The sequence below is a fragment of the Salvelinus sp. IW2-2015 genome, linkage group LG14, assembly GCF_002910315.2.
Source record: "Salvelinus sp. IW2-2015 linkage group LG14, ASM291031v2, whole genome shotgun sequence".
Taxonomy (NCBI): domain Eukaryota; kingdom Metazoa; phylum Chordata; class Actinopteri; order Salmoniformes; family Salmonidae; genus Salvelinus; species Salvelinus sp. IW2-2015.
The window spans coordinates 49,142,662-49,158,156 of record NC_036854.1 but is presented as its reverse complement, the minus strand read 5'-3'; the positions used below and the strand labels follow the sequence as shown (position 1 = coordinate 49,158,156).

At 40.8% G+C, this 15,495-nt stretch overlaps 1 protein-coding gene across 2 annotated transcripts in view; it reads right to left on the bottom strand.

Moving 5' to 3' along the window:
- LOC111973158 (receptor-type tyrosine-protein phosphatase N2) overlaps nt 1–15,495 on the bottom strand; it is a 275,436-nt gene that overhangs the window by 12,061 nt on the left and 247,880 nt on the right. Inside the window, exons 16-18 of one of the 2 annotated variants that reach the window (XR_011480953.1) lie at nt 6,614–6,691; nt 2,500–2,619; nt 2,083–2,245 (exon numbers count right to left, since the gene is read on the bottom strand). Coding sequence is in view for 1 of the 2 variants with exons in the window: in XM_024000412.2 (XP_023856180.1) it covers nt 2,079–2,245; nt 2,500–2,619; nt 6,614–6,691 (365 nt within the window). In the remaining variant the exon portion in view is untranslated. Of the gene's footprint in view, nt 1–2,078; nt 2,246–2,499; nt 2,620–6,613; nt 6,692–15,495 lie in introns of both variants that reach the window. The other variant, XM_024000412.2, reaches the window with a different exon arrangement.

Here is a 15,495-nt window from a genome sequence, read left to right as displayed (position 1 = left end):
TTGCCATGGAAACTATTGACTACATTGGTCTAAATCAGAGGCTGGCTTTTTTCTAACTTTGATGAAGTTCCAATAGAAAACTGATACATCTGAACATTTTTCTCTAACCCTAGACAGGAATATTATTTGCCCTCATATCATTTAATATACAGTAATTAGTGACACACTAGCACTGTATGTATGTCATTTCTTTGTGAGCTAACATTRATAACAAACCATATTCCAAATAATTCCAGATTTTAAAAGGAACATCGAAATGAATAAGAAATACACACTTTTTAATGAGACGAGGAAAGATTTGTTTGTGAAAGAAAAATGTTAAACAAAGGTTGGGGTGAAAATGAAATGCATTTTACACGTAATTCATCAAATGAACCCGGCATTTTGAGTAGTTTGAGAGGGATCTGAGTAGGTGGGAGTTATCGTGCAAACCTAAGGGGAAGAAAATTGAGGGGAGGAGTGGAAAAAGAGATTGTATGCACAGGCTTGGCTGAAGAGACACAGTTTCCAATGATCACTTTTGTGACTATGCAACTGGACTCATATTACTAGCTGCAACATCACAAAAATGACACTGGCAACCGCTAATTTCATAGTTGGCCAAAACCGCTACATGACTGGCGTATTGAGTGTCACATGTGGGATCTGAACCTCAGACTCCCACCCAGGAAACCAACATCTTAACCATTAGACCTAGTGGAATTTCCCTCTGGGTCTGAGGATGACACTGATTTCGAAGTAGTATGCAGGGGAAACCTCATCATGAGAGCGCGAGTCCGACTCACGTCAGCTCCATGAGGCTGTAGTGTTCTGTAGTGAGAGAGCTGGATATCAAATAACCTCTAGTGTGACTGCAATCACCCTTTAGCATGGTGAGCTCTCTCTAACCTGCAGAACTTCTACAATTAGTGGGCTTGCAACATACTGGTCTCAATTGTGACATATTCTCATTTGAAGTGGGATTTCCCATTCCTTTCAGGCTGTTTCCCTGGGGGTCTCTTCTGTCAGCGCACATCAGATGAAGAACAGGGAGGAGAGGTTAGGCAGTCATTGGCTTTCCCTTCGATTCACCCAGGTTTTTTAGCTTGACATGTCCCATTTAATTGGCTGTTTGAATGAAGGTTTTTTCAAGCCATGCCATGCCATGCGGACGGTTCATTTGCTGCCTTGCATGAGCAGGGAAGAAATAGCCCTACGATCAATTGAGTACTGCTCGATCACACCGACAGTGTCATTGTATTTTGCTACACCAGAAGTACACTCATTTCCAACGAAACGCTGTGTTTGCCTTGCAGCATTGCATTGCAGAGGCAGTTGCAGTATGTGCTGTGTGGTGCGTACGTTGGATTTATCGAACGTATGCATCAAACTGTATGCGTAGACGGCTTGACAGAAACGGTAGCAGAAGGCGAGTGTTGAATTTTTGTTGCACACCTATCCAGATGATGCTGCGTACCATTTTGAGCAATGACGCTGTCGGTGTGATCGAGACGTTACTGGAACAAACATACAAACCCATTCTCTACAGGACTTAAAGGGAACAGAGCAGCGGAGAGAACAGGTAGACAGGTGAAAGGATGGCAGCAAAAAAAGGAGAGTTATCACGAGCTAATACTTAAAGGGATACTTCTGGATTTTGGCAATGAGGTCCTTTTCTTCCCCAGAATCAGATGAACTCAAAGATAAAAAAGTTTTGTCTCTGTGTGCAGTTTGAAGAAAGTTGCTAACTAGCGCTAGCGCAATGACTGGAAGTCTATGGTATCTGCTAGCAGTCTATGGTATTGGCTCGCGAAACTACTTCCTTCATACTGGACACAGAGACATAAAAATTATATCCGTGAGTTCATCTGACTCTGGGGAAGTAGATAAATGGCCTCATTGCCTCAAAATCCCAAAGTATCCCTTTAAGTTTACAAAATTCTGGTAACTTTACCAAACTTCCTAGGTTTTCCAGGAATATGCAGGAAATCCGGAATCATCCAACCTGGATTTCTGGAAAACCTGGGAATTTTGGAAATCCTAGGTCAAAGAGGACACACAATGATGATCAGACGGAGACGGAGACACAGATGGCCTACCTACGGAAGTCCAGCAGGGTCCTGGCTGAGTCAGGGATGCTGTGGTCCACCCAGGAAAGGAAGTGGAACTGCGTGACAGTGCGTGTCTCGTTGGTCTGCAAGTTCTTCAGGTAGAAACTCCTGACCAGGAAGTCCTCACACCAGATGTGTTCTGACACCAGGTTCACCTGCAGACACAAGAGACAGGAGTGAGAATCATAGAAATAAAATCACTAGAACGGGCTTAGAACCTCTGGCCAGCATTACCACTTATAGTATATCAATTACTGTACATGAACTCTTTCTGAGTGATACCCCTGGACCAAATCAACTACAAGCAGATATGTGGAAGGACAATAGTGTTACCAAATTAATGAAAATAAAGATGAATAATGTATTAAACAAATAAAGAACACATACTAAACAAAGATAATTGTTATACCTCATAAACATGGTAGACATTGGAGCCCTCGTCTGGCCAGTACTGTTGACACTGTTTCACTCCATTTTCAGACAGGGGCGTTAGCATGACGATGACCACACAGCCACTCTCCCACACCATCTGAAGACACAAGAGAACATAGGAGGACTCCAATCTAGTCATATTAACAAAGACAGGGCACTCATACAGTAGAAGTTAATATAATATGAATTAATACAGTAGGAGTTAATACAGTAGGAGTTAATACAGTAGGAGTTAATACAGTAGGACTTAATACAGTAGGACTTAATGCAGTAGGAGTTAATACAATGAGAGTTAATACAGTATGAGTTAATGCAGTAGGCMTTAATGCAGTATGAGTTAATGCAGTAGGAGTTAATACAATAGGAGTTAATACAGTGAGAGTTAATACAGTGAGAGTTAATGCAGTATGAGTTAATGTAGTATGAGTTAATACAGTAGGAGTTAATACAGTGAGAGTTAATGCAGTAGGACTTGATACAGTAAGAGTTAATACAGTAGGAGTTAATACAGTAAAGAATTAATACAGTAGGAGTTAATTCAGTAAAGAGTTAATACAGTAGGAGTTAATTCAGTATGAGTTATACAGTAGGAGTTATTACAGTGAGAGTTAATGCAGTAGGAGTTAATACAGTAAGAGTTAATACAGTAGGAGTTAATACAGTAAGAGTTAATCAGTAGGAGTTAATTCAGTATGAGTTAATACAGTAGGAGTTAATACAGTGAGAGTTAATGAGTAGGAGTTATACAGTAAGAGTTAATACAGTAGGAGTTAATACAGTAAGAGTTAATACAGTAAGAGTTAATACAGTAGGAGTTAATACAGTAGGAGTTAATACAGTAAGAGTTATTAGCAGTAGGAGTTAATACAGCACCACAGAAAGGTCCCACAGGACTTTGGCAGCACATTAAGAAATGTATAATGAGTTGTTGTGATTCATTGATGCTCCTACATCTCTATTTTCACCTGCTTTCAACAAACAAAGTCAATGTTAGCCATTCAGCAACATAGATACATTATTATACAACGTACAGGATTGTGTGACCGATCGTTATTGGTCGGCACCGCCACCGACGTGTGATCAGTTGAGCTGTACTACTACTGTATTGTAGATCAGATGATGTCACACAGTGCCTCCTGTGTGCCCCTGGCTCTCTCCGCCATCTGAGCCATCCGCTCCATTTCATCTGATTATCTTATCAAAATCTAATGGTCCTTGGACGATAGAAAGGCCCAGCGCGGCCATTAGGAAAATGAGGAAGAAACACTGGTTTTATGAGAGCAATAAAAACACAATGGTCCTGCCGATAAACTAATGACATACCTCTGTGATTCAGCCCAGCGGTGTCATTACAAGCCAACTGTGCCCACGTCTAGCCGCGTTGGTTATCAGTACGTACCAAAGAAGAGGTGTCAAATGAAATAATCATTTTTTACTCATTTACAAACACTGCCAGAAAGAATAAACAAATAAACTRAATGTAGACTTTTTATTTAATTCACTTCTGATGTAATTTAGTCACTAGACATCCCCTCTCCATTATTGAGCACACAAGCAGAGAAGAACACGAGAGAACCAAGTCAAGGTCCCCGTTTGGGAGCTCTTTGAAACCTCATGGTGATTGGCTTATTTCCTGAACTCTAAAGAGAGAGAGCGAGAGCGAGCAGAGGGGGCGAGGCCCTGGTGGAGCTGAGGTAATGGCTGGGGACAGAGGGAGGAAAGAAATGTGGAAGGCTGGGTATACGGAGGGATGGAGGGGAGGATTAGAGAGAGACTTTCCGAGTACTGCAGGAGCCCACTGCGGATTAGACAGACCAATTTGCATATTTTTCTGTTCGTTTATTTGTAAAGAGTTTTTAAGTGCATTCAAGGCCAATGTAACTATATTTAAAGTTGAAAGAAGCATTACTTATTGCTATCCTTTCAAGTCCATCACTCTGGACATACTGTTGTTTCATTTGTCAATTATTTTAAAGTTGCGATAAGATAGTTTTAGAGTCAACTAAGACAAATATTCAGCTGTAAATTGTTCATTTTAATTTTGATAATGGATATGTTGTGTACTCACTTTATGAAATGACAACACAGAAAACAAACAAGCAATCAAACTTTTTCTTATCAGGTGTTTACAAATGTGCCATTAAAGAGAAGTGACAGCACATTAATAAAATACATGAACAATCATCTCTTCTAAAACTGACTCGTCAATAACGAAAAACATTCCTTCTGTGTGGCATGACAAGTATACAGACTCCATGACGAAATGTACAGTGCATTTGGAAAGTATTCAGACCCCTTCACTTTTTCCACATTTTGTTACGTTACAGCCTTATTCTAAAATTGATTAAATTACTTTTTTCATCAATCTACACACAATACCCATAACGACAAAGCAAAAACAGGTTTTAGAAATGTTTGCAAATGTATTAAAAATAGAAAACAGATATACTGTATTAACATAAGTATTCAGACACTTTGCTATGAGACTCGAAATTGAGCTCAGGTGAATCCTGTTTCAATTGTTCATTCTTGAGATGATTGTAGATTAATTGGACATAGTCCGTAGTCTGGCTTTTTTATGGCGGTTTTGGAAGTGGTTTCTTCCTTGCTGAGCGGCCTTTCAGGTTATGTCAATATAGGGCTCGTTTTACTGTGGATATAGATACGTTTGTAACCGTTTCCTCCAGKATCTTCACAAGGTCCTTTGCTGTTGTTCTGGGATTGATTTGCACTTTCATCTCTAGGAGACAGAACACGTCTCCTTCCTGAGCGGTATGATGGCTGCGTGGTCCCATGGTGTTTATACATGCGTACTATTGTTTGTACAGATGGACGTGGTACCTTCAGGCATTTGGAAATTGCTCCCAAGGATGAACCAGACTTGTAAAGGTCTACAATTATTTTTCTGAGGTCTTGGCTGATTTCTTTTGATTTTCCCATTATGTCAAGCAAAGAGGCACTGAGTTTGAAGGTAGGCCTTGAAATACATCCATAGGTACACCTTCAATTGACTAAAATGATTTCAATCAGCCTATCAGAAGCTTCTTGAGCCATGACATAATTTTKTGGAATTTTCCAAGCTGTTTAAAGGCACAGTCAACTTGGTGTATGTAAACTTCTGACCCACTGGAATTGTGATACCCACAGTGAATTATAATTGAAATAATCTGTCTGTAAACAATTGTTGGAAAAATGACTTGTGTCATGCACAAAYRAGATGTCCTAACCGACTTACAAAAACTGTAGTTTGTTAACAAGACATTTGTGGAGTGGTTGAAAAACGACTTTTCTTAATGACTCCAACCTAAGTGTATGTAAACTTCCGACTTCAACTGTACCTACCGTAAGTGCATCTTCAGCTCAACATGGGGTGTAAAGGCGCCAGCTGGTCTGTGTCTGCATCTCCAATGGCACCCTATTCCCTACATAGTGCAGTACTTTTGGCCACGGACCATAGGGCTATGATCAAAGGTAGTGTACTATAAAGGGAATAGGGTGCCATTTGGGATGCACCCTGTGGATGTCTCTGGTCCATGCTAACATGTTACATACACAGCAATGCCACAGCTGATACAGTAACTTCACTGTATGGGAGCGATGATCCTCCCTAATGACTTGGGTGCTTTCACACTAATACATATTAACACCATTTGGCAACCCGGCATACGTCTGAGGCAGCAAAGCATTGCCGGGTTGCCAGGTCTAGCTGGAAAATCGCCCTTGTAGTCATATTCACAGTGGTGAAAGCTACTGTTATGTATCATACTGCAACAAACTTTGTTACACGAGGGCAATCATCAGCATTACAGCAAAAGAAAACAATCCTGCAGTAATCCTACATTTCATAGTTTCATTTTTGTGGCGGAAAAGAGCACAGATCTGCGCAAAAAATACTTCATTATAATCTTGTTAAARGATCTCCTCTTATAATATACACATAGTTGAAGAAAAGTTTTCAATGTAATCATGCTACCAGTTTCTAATGAAGTTCACTGTTTTGTTTTTTACACATATTTGTGCTCTTTTGCAAATGTCGCCCACACTGTCACAAACAAATACTGATCGTTAGTTCATGATTGGTTGTGCTTTACCTGCCAGAAGTCAGCCACGGTGGAGGGTAGAGGGCCTTGTGAAGCGATGTACATGGGGTTCCTCGGGTCATGGTCCATCTTGAAGAAGAGGGGAAGGAGAAGAGTTTATTATTATTATAAATTGTATAAAGGGACAAGAACATACTGCCTGGGTGCGTCCCAAATAGCACCCTATTCCCTATATAGTGCACTACTTTTGACCAGAGCATATGGGGCAAATAGYGTGCCATTTGGGATACAACCCACTGTCCACAGTTAGAGCATCAAGACAGAGTAAAAGCATTTCCTTTCATCTAACGGTAGTGCTCCCGCCTTTTCTCCTCGATGGCTGTCCAGGTTTTCCTGTTCACTTCTTCACTCAAGCCATCCACTCCTCTCTTACTTTCCCCCTCTTTATCCTCCAGGCATGGTTATTCTTTAATGCTTCTGATTAAAGGAAGCTCATGTGTAAAGGAAATGACATCGCCTCTCCAACATATTATTGATGATAGTCAGAGAATGTCACTGAGGCCTTCAGAAGAGGGGATAGGGGTGTCTCCGAGGGTTGGGCTAGTGTTTGTGTGTTCTGTATGTGTGTGAGTGTGTGGGTGTGTGTGTCCATGTGTGCGCACCCGTGTGTGTTGAGCGTTGGCATGCAGAACCCAGCGATACAGAGGGCTGAGGAAAGGATAAAAGCAGATCTGCAATTTCCCCTGAAGCTTTATTTTTTATTAAAGACAAGGGGCTCGATACCAGCTCTACATCCAGCTCCACAGAACAAGACCCTGGCCTTCGCTCTCTGTCTATTCATATTAGTCTTAGAAAGGCAATGAACAAAGGGGCACAAATATCCAGGCAAATTGCTCGAGATGAACTTCGAAATTGGACATCTGTCCATGTCCCGAGGACGTCGGGAAATGCCTTCAAAACCCGGCCACTAAGGGCTGTTACTATCAAGCAGGCCTTGGTTTTGCTAGGGCGATGTGGATGGGGGTGGCGGATTGGCGTTAACCCATAGCGCTGAGCGATTAGTGCTTTTTGAGGTCGGTTCGGTTTTTCCATTTTTTWAAAACATTTAATGCATTATGAAATAATGACATTACAATGATTTTTAGAGCGTTTTAATGGAAATTCCAAAGCCAACAATAGGGAACATTCTATGAAATAATAGAATATTTCAGTTGGGAATATTACTTTGTTTTTATTTGATGGCTTTATTATTATTCATTTGTTAAAGTCATGATCTCATCTCACTCAGGCAGATGCAGTCAGCCAGCCAAACCATCTCCTGTTATCTATGTGCTCCCCATACTGTACTGTCTTTAGTCATCCTATTTAGCTAGCCTGCCTGAGTATGCTGCAGAGCTGTCTGACAAAATCATTTGACTAGTTCTTCAAAGTAGATAAGGCGAACTGTCTCTGTCCCGCTCGTCGTTGTGTTGCGTACATTCCTCTCTCATGCGGTCTATGCAGTCTGTGTGTATCTAACCGAACGTAACAGGCGTAAAAGTGCATCTGTCCAGAGATCTGTATATAATGATGAGATGCTCATGTCTCTGTGCTAACAATGAGAGTCGTTGTCCCAAAGGCAGGAAAGCAGGCAACAAGCTTAGGTCCAAAATAAGCCCATAGAAACACATTGGGCTTATTTTGGACAGATTTTGGCGAGAGTGAAACCTTTCGCTTCGCCTCTTCCTRCCTGATCCGTCTCAATCCGAGATTGAAAATACAGGATTATGGTCACCTATGTTGAGTATTTGCTAATGAAAACTACAACCTGGCCCAGCGTCCCACATAGTTCTTGACTTGATTTATCTCGGGAAATATTTGATTTCACTCTAGAGTAACGGCGCATTGAGCTAAATGGAATTCAATTAATTGAACGGACGTCGGTCAATTAGTTSTTTAATAACCGATAACCCCCGAAATGACGGTTAATCAATCAGCACTATAATTCCATGATTCCGGATACGAAGGTCGCGTGTTCAACCCAGTGGTAAGATTGTTTTTTTGTTGCCCTATCCAAAACCTTAACTTTTGGAGAAACAAAACAATGCTGTGCAGGAGGAGTCAACGCAGTGTCAAAAACACTTCAAGATTTGATGTTTGGAGCAACTACGAAATTGGACACTTGGAGAAACTTAAAACAGTGAGATCTTTTTGTTAATATCAGATATTGCAAGCCAAATTGCAAATGAAATATTATTCATGGCTATTGTTGAAAGGAGAAGCAGAATAGAAAAGACATGAGTAAACCATTTGGAATTCAGCCATTTTGTTACACTCAGACAAAGCKATTTTTTTCCTTACAGAAGAGATGTAGAAATTCAGTGTAATGAAGGGGCGCAACAGAATTTGTATTCCCCAAATAAACGCAGGTTGACGTTTATTGTCGTCAGTCTTGTCCTGGAGGCAGAACTGACCGATTTCCCCTTAGATAGGCTAGCTGCAAAGTAAAAAATTGGCTATATTGTAAAATTGATAAATGTTTTACTTTTAGGCATTAGGGTTAGCAGTGTGGTAAACGTTAGGTWAAAAATCTGATTTTATGACTTAGTGGCTGTGCCAGCTAGTGACCACTCTGCAGAGCTGCCTCCAGAACAAGAGTCATGACAAAAAACACCAACCTGCCAAATAAACACTGGAGCTAACCAGTGCTAACCAGCTCAGAGTTGGTTTATCGCTAGCACTTCACTTTATTGGGTCCCATTTTGTAATGCGGGATATTTTTGCAAAGTCCAGTTCTGTTTTCCGTGAAAAGAATCATCGCCTTTTTATGTTCTCTTCAGTGTTTTTATACTGCAAAGGTTCATAATACAACATATTCATACAATAGTCTTGCATTGCAATTTGAGATAAGCATCTATCTCGTAATAGGGAGAAGAAGACAGGGATGAAACCTTTGTGTTGCCCAGAGATCAGTCCTGAATCTCCAATGGATGACACTCCAGTGAGTGACATCCACATCCATTACTATGGAAATGGATGCAATTGTGCAGCACAACCCTTATTGTTACAGGGAGCCATTTCGGGCTGGAGCAATTACAGAGAGGTGCACTACTTTTGACCAGGGTCCATAGGGCTCTGGTCAAAAGTAGTAAACTATATAGGGAATAGGGTGTCATTTTGGGATGCAACCAGATAATAATACCAGGATGTGCTAAGAGACACCGTAGATTGCCTTGTCTTTAATGGCCGTCTTCTCTCCTTTTATGAACTTCTTTTTTGATGAGATATCAGAGTGGTTTTATTAGCACCGACTAGGGGAGATGATTAGAGAGGTTGAACTGAATCCCAATAACTTTTAGTACAGATGTGCAGCATAAGCTACAGAAGAGTATAGCTGCACAAACTCAATACACTTCCATAATATAAAGCTAGCCAACATAGTCCATCAAAGCATGCCTGGCTTTACACATATATTTATAAAACCACCTGGAATTCCTGTTGCCTCACCATGTTATTCAAAATGGCATTTCTGGAGAAGAGCTAAAGAAATGAATGCACTTTTCCACTCTATTAGGTAGCAGCGCTTTGTTAGCATCACACTCTCTCCTGCCTAGTTGAAATTCTGCAGATGTCTTTTTTATCCTGACAGAAACGAAAGACTTGATGCTAAAAGCTAGAGCTCCAGCTCCCTGTTAGGCAATCTCAAGGACACAGACATACAGTAGCTACGTGCAGCCTGACATCACCGTATGAATACTAAAGGCAGGACATGAAAAGATGGCCTCCGTATTTCAGCTTCTCTCCTGCTCTCCTCTCTCTGTTGGGTGAGAAAGACCTTGGAAAACCAGAATCTTTACCAAATAAAAGCTTTSGTTTAAGGTTTGAGGTAAATATCATTGCAATTAACCTCTCGCAATTCAATGCCTTGCTAACACATCTTAAATCTTACTGACTTTCCTTACAAGTAAGTCTGATTGAAAAAAATCTAACAGAATATCAAAATCTAAYCCAAGTATGACTGAGACCATGATTGAAACCAAGGGCTACATTCAACATGGCACGCTATTCCTTTGCAGTGCACTACTTTTGACCAGAGCCCTATATAGGGAATAGGGTGCCATTTGGGACAAACCCATGCATGAGCTCTACCACCAACATCATAAATAAGCTACAAGTCTCTGGACTAGGCTGTAGGGTGCAGAAGACAAATAAACAAATTATTTGCATAGACACATGGTTTTGTATAGGAATTTTTGTTTGTTTGACATTTGGCAATGTGTAACCAACCAGACCAAATGAAACAAATAAAATGCAACAACTACTTGAACTATAGCCCTAAACTAGTATGAAAATGCCCTCCTCCTCCTTGACTGTGGGGGTAGAGAAGACCTCCTTCTTACCACCCCCTTACCACTCGAACTCCACATTCCAAGAAAAAGATGACAAATGATTGACTTTTTCTCTTGGGCTAATAAGGAGGAGGGAGCATTGACAGACATAATTATGGCAGTTTCACAGGGCTCAGCCAGGGGTACCGTTGTGGTATAATTACCGTGCTTTCAACCGTACCGCGCTGGATCACTGATTACTGTCTACTCTGCTCTGCACCACCCTTACAAAAAAAACAAGTGTACATTTTTTTTTAACAACACACATCTATTTTTACAACGTGTCAGACGTGGTTTCCTGACACTTGCATACTTTTACATGGATTTTTCACATGTTTATTTTTCACATTTTCATGTGTGGTTTCCTAAAATATTACATTTAAGTTTCACATGTGCTTTTGTAACCAGTGAGATTAGAACCCAGGTCTCCCCACAGGCAAAGCCAATGTCTTGACCATTAGACTGAGGGCCAACACTGAGGTTGATTTCCAACGTATATTTATTATCAATTTCTCTCAATCACATAATATTGACTGTTCAGTTTAAAATAGGGCTTTTAAACATTTTTTTTTTTATTGCGTTGATTGCAGGATTTGCTTTGATTAATCACGATTAATCGCGAAATCAGAATCTGCTCAAATTGAGCTGTAATTTACTTAAAATAAAAAGCATTACAAGAATATTGATGTCTTGATTTTGTTCAAAGTAACTGTTCGCAAAGTCAGGTAAATTGATAAATCACACTTTCTTTAAAGGGATACTTCGGGATTTTGGCAATGAGGCCCTTTATCTACATCCACAGAGTCAGATGAACTAGTGGATACAATTTTATGTCTCTGCGTGCAGTTTGAAGGAAGATGATAACTAGCACTAGCGCAATTGCTAAATAGCATTAMCGCAACGACTGGAAGTATAGAGGGTATTTAGTTAGCAATGCTCACGGAACTACCTCTAACTTACTTCATGCTGGACACAGAGACGAACAAATGGTATCCAAAAGTTCATCTGACTATGGGGTAGATAAAGCGCCTCTGCCAAAATATCCCTTTAACCTCAATGTAAACTTGTTTTGACATCACATTGTTGTTTTTACCTGTATAGGTTATGTATTTTGGATGTTTTCAGTGTATTATGAATGCTTTAAGATAATGTGATTAATCCCAATTTAAAAAGATTAGTCCACAGAAATTACAAAAAGTTAACTTGAGTTAACTGATTAACTCTAGACAGCCCAGAAATCATCTCTCTGTAGAAAAAGTATCTGTTTACATTAATTCCAAAAGCAAACAAATTCACACKTTTTCAAATACATTCAAATCCGTTTTAGGCCTGTGTATTAAATGTAACAAAAACCAATGGACAGCTAACAATTACAGAAGCTAAAAATAGCGAGCTAGGACAAAATGGAATGCTAGTTATCGCCTATCACTAAGCTAGCTAGCGGTTAGCGATTAGCATGCAACCATTAGATAGAAATGTCATAAAAAGTAGCCTTCTAAAATATTGTACATATCATTAGCATGGTTCATATGATCCCATGTAAATACACTCAATATGGCCCTCGTTTGTAAAACCATTTGATAGCCAAAATATAAGGAAATATAAAATCATCCGAAACGCCATCTTGTTCTCATTGTCTTGCATACAAAAGTCAGCTGGCTAGCTAGTTACTTAACTTAGCTACGCTCATGTGAATGGAAAAATCGCATTTTGTTTTTCACCCGGTCCAAACAATGAAGTTATACATCAACCACCAGAACTCTCAGAATCTCTCTCCCTAGTGGTAGCGCTAAGTATACATGTATATCAATGCAACACCATTGAGGACTACAATAATAATGCAGTGGATGGATTAATTATTACACTCAGGTAGGCTAAGTAAGCTTTTTACAGAATGGTATTACAGAATTTACAATTCCACATGTGGAAATATTACTACTGCAACATGTTAAAACCACCTTTTCACACTATGTCATCTGCACATGTGAACTTGAAATTCCACGTGAAAGTGAGATTTTAACATGGAGTTTTCTTACATATAAAATTGCATATGTGATTTTCAAATGTGATTGTTTTTCACTTGTGAAGTTGCAGTTCAACATGTGAAAGTGAGATTTACACGTATAGTTTTCTTACATGTGAAACTGCAAATGTGATTTTCACATGTGATTGTTCTATTTTTAATACTTGTTTCGATGTGTCACTTATGGCTTACAACTTAGGGCGGGTCATCAATCTCAAAGAATCGAACCGCACAGCTTCTGTTGGAGACAGACAGGTTGAGTGGTGAGGGATGTGAGCCCCTCTCCTCAATAAAGGGAGCCTCTCACCTGCAACTGGTCGTTCTCACCTCTCTTTCTTGCGGATGTGACTGCGCTCCCGAAAAGCTCTCCTCAGCAAGACTAGATTCCTGTCTTCCTGCTWAACTGTTCTCAGGCGAACTGTGAGGTTAATGCTGCCGAAAATAGGACCTCAGCTCCTGTTGATAGTGTTGAGTACTGACTGAAAGGAAAGTTTTGCTTAAGGTAGAATTSGTCACACGGCTAGCTATCGAGACTTGGTTAGCTCTCGTCACAAGACTTTAGCTAACTTGGCTAGCACAACACGCTCACAGGTCGTGTTGACTAGACTGACCGCCCTTGCTTTACAGCTTGATGGTCGTGAGACACACATTGTTCATCAAGAGYCAACGGAAGCAAGAACTTTCTTCGGACTAGCAGTGTATTGACGAGCTAAAAAGTTCATGTTTTTAAAATARGAACTTGCAATTCACATGTAAGGTGAAAACATGTAATTCTCCTCACGTGAAAAGTGGTGTTAACATGTGAACTTTAAATTTAATATGAAACTATGGTTTCACGTGAAATTTTAACTCAACATTTGAAAACAGCCAATTGACATGTGAAAATACAAATTTCACACATATATTATTTTTTACTAAGGGCAAGCACAGCATAACCCACTCTAACTACTACTAGCAACATGGAAGAGTGGAGAAACAACTCCAATTGTCATTTCATTGTCAAATCAAAATCAAATAAAATTTTATTGGTCACATACACATGGTTCACAGATGTTAATGCGAGCGTAGCAAAATGCTTGTGCTTCTAGCTCCGACAGTGCAGTAATATCTAACAAGTAATCTAACAATTTCACAACAACTACCTTATAAACACAAGTGTAAAGGAATGAATAAGATTATGTACATATAAATATATGGATAAGCAATGGCCGTGCGGCATAGGCAGGTAGTTTGCCCCCGGTGATGCATTGTGCAGACCTCACTACCCTCTGGAGAGCCTTACGGTTGTACCAGGTGGTGATACAGCCCGACAGGATGCTCTCGATTGTGTATCTGTAAAAGTTTGTGAGTGTTTTCGGTGAAAAGCCAAATTTCTTCAGCCTCCTGAGGTTGAAGAGGCACTGTTGCGACTTCTTCATCACGCTGTCTGTGTGTGTGTACCATTTCAGTTTGTCCGTGATGTGTACGCCGAGGAACTTAAAACGTTTATTTTCCAGACACCAAACTCTGAGTGCCCTCACCTCCTCCCTGTAGACCGTCTCGTCATTGTTTGTAATCAAGCCTTGATGATTGAGTTGGAGGCATGCATGGCCACGCAGTCATGGGTGAACAGGGAGTACAGGAGAGGGCTCAGAACGCACCCTTGTGGGGCCCCAGTGTTGAGGATCAGCGGGGTGGAGATGTTGTTTCCTACCCTCACCACCTGGGGGCGGCCTGTCAGAAAGTCCAGGACCCAGTTGCACAGGGCGGTGTCGAAACCCAGGGTTTCAAGCTTAATGACGAGTTTGGAGGGTACTATGGTGTTAAATGCTGAGCTGTAATCGAGGAACAGCATTCTTACATAGGTATTCCTCTTGTCCAGATGGYTTAGGGCAGTGTGCAGTGTGATTGCGATTGCGTRGTCTGTGGACCTACTGGGGCGGTAAGTAAATTGGAGTGGGTCTAGGGTGTCAGGTAGGGTGGAAGTGATATGATCCTTGACTAGTCTCTCAAAGCACTTCATGATGACGGAAGTGAGCGCTACGGGGCAATAGTAATTTAGCTCAGTTACTTTAGCTTTCTTGAGAACAGGAACAATGGTGGCCCTCTTGAAGCATGTGGGAACAGCAGACTGGGATAGGGATTGATTGAATATGTCCGTAAACACACCAGCCAGCTGGTCTGCGCATGCTCTGAGGACGTGGCTAGGGATGCTGTCTGGGCCGGCAGCCTTGCGAGGGTTAACACGTTTAAATGTTTTACTCARGTTGGCTGCGGTGAAGGAGAGCCTGCAGGTTTTGWTAGCGGGCCGTGTCAGTGCCATTGTATTGTCCTCAAAGCGAGCAAAGAAGTTGTTTCGTTTGTCTGGGAGCAAGACGTTGGTGTCCGCGATGAGGCTGYWTTTCTTTTTGTAATKCGTAAATGACTGTAGACCCTGCCACATACGTCTCGTGTCTGAGCCGTTGAWTTGTGACTCTACTTTGTCTCTATACTGACGCTTAGCTTGTTTGATTGCCTTGCGGAGGGAATAGCTACACTGTTTGTATTCGGTCATGTTTCCGGTC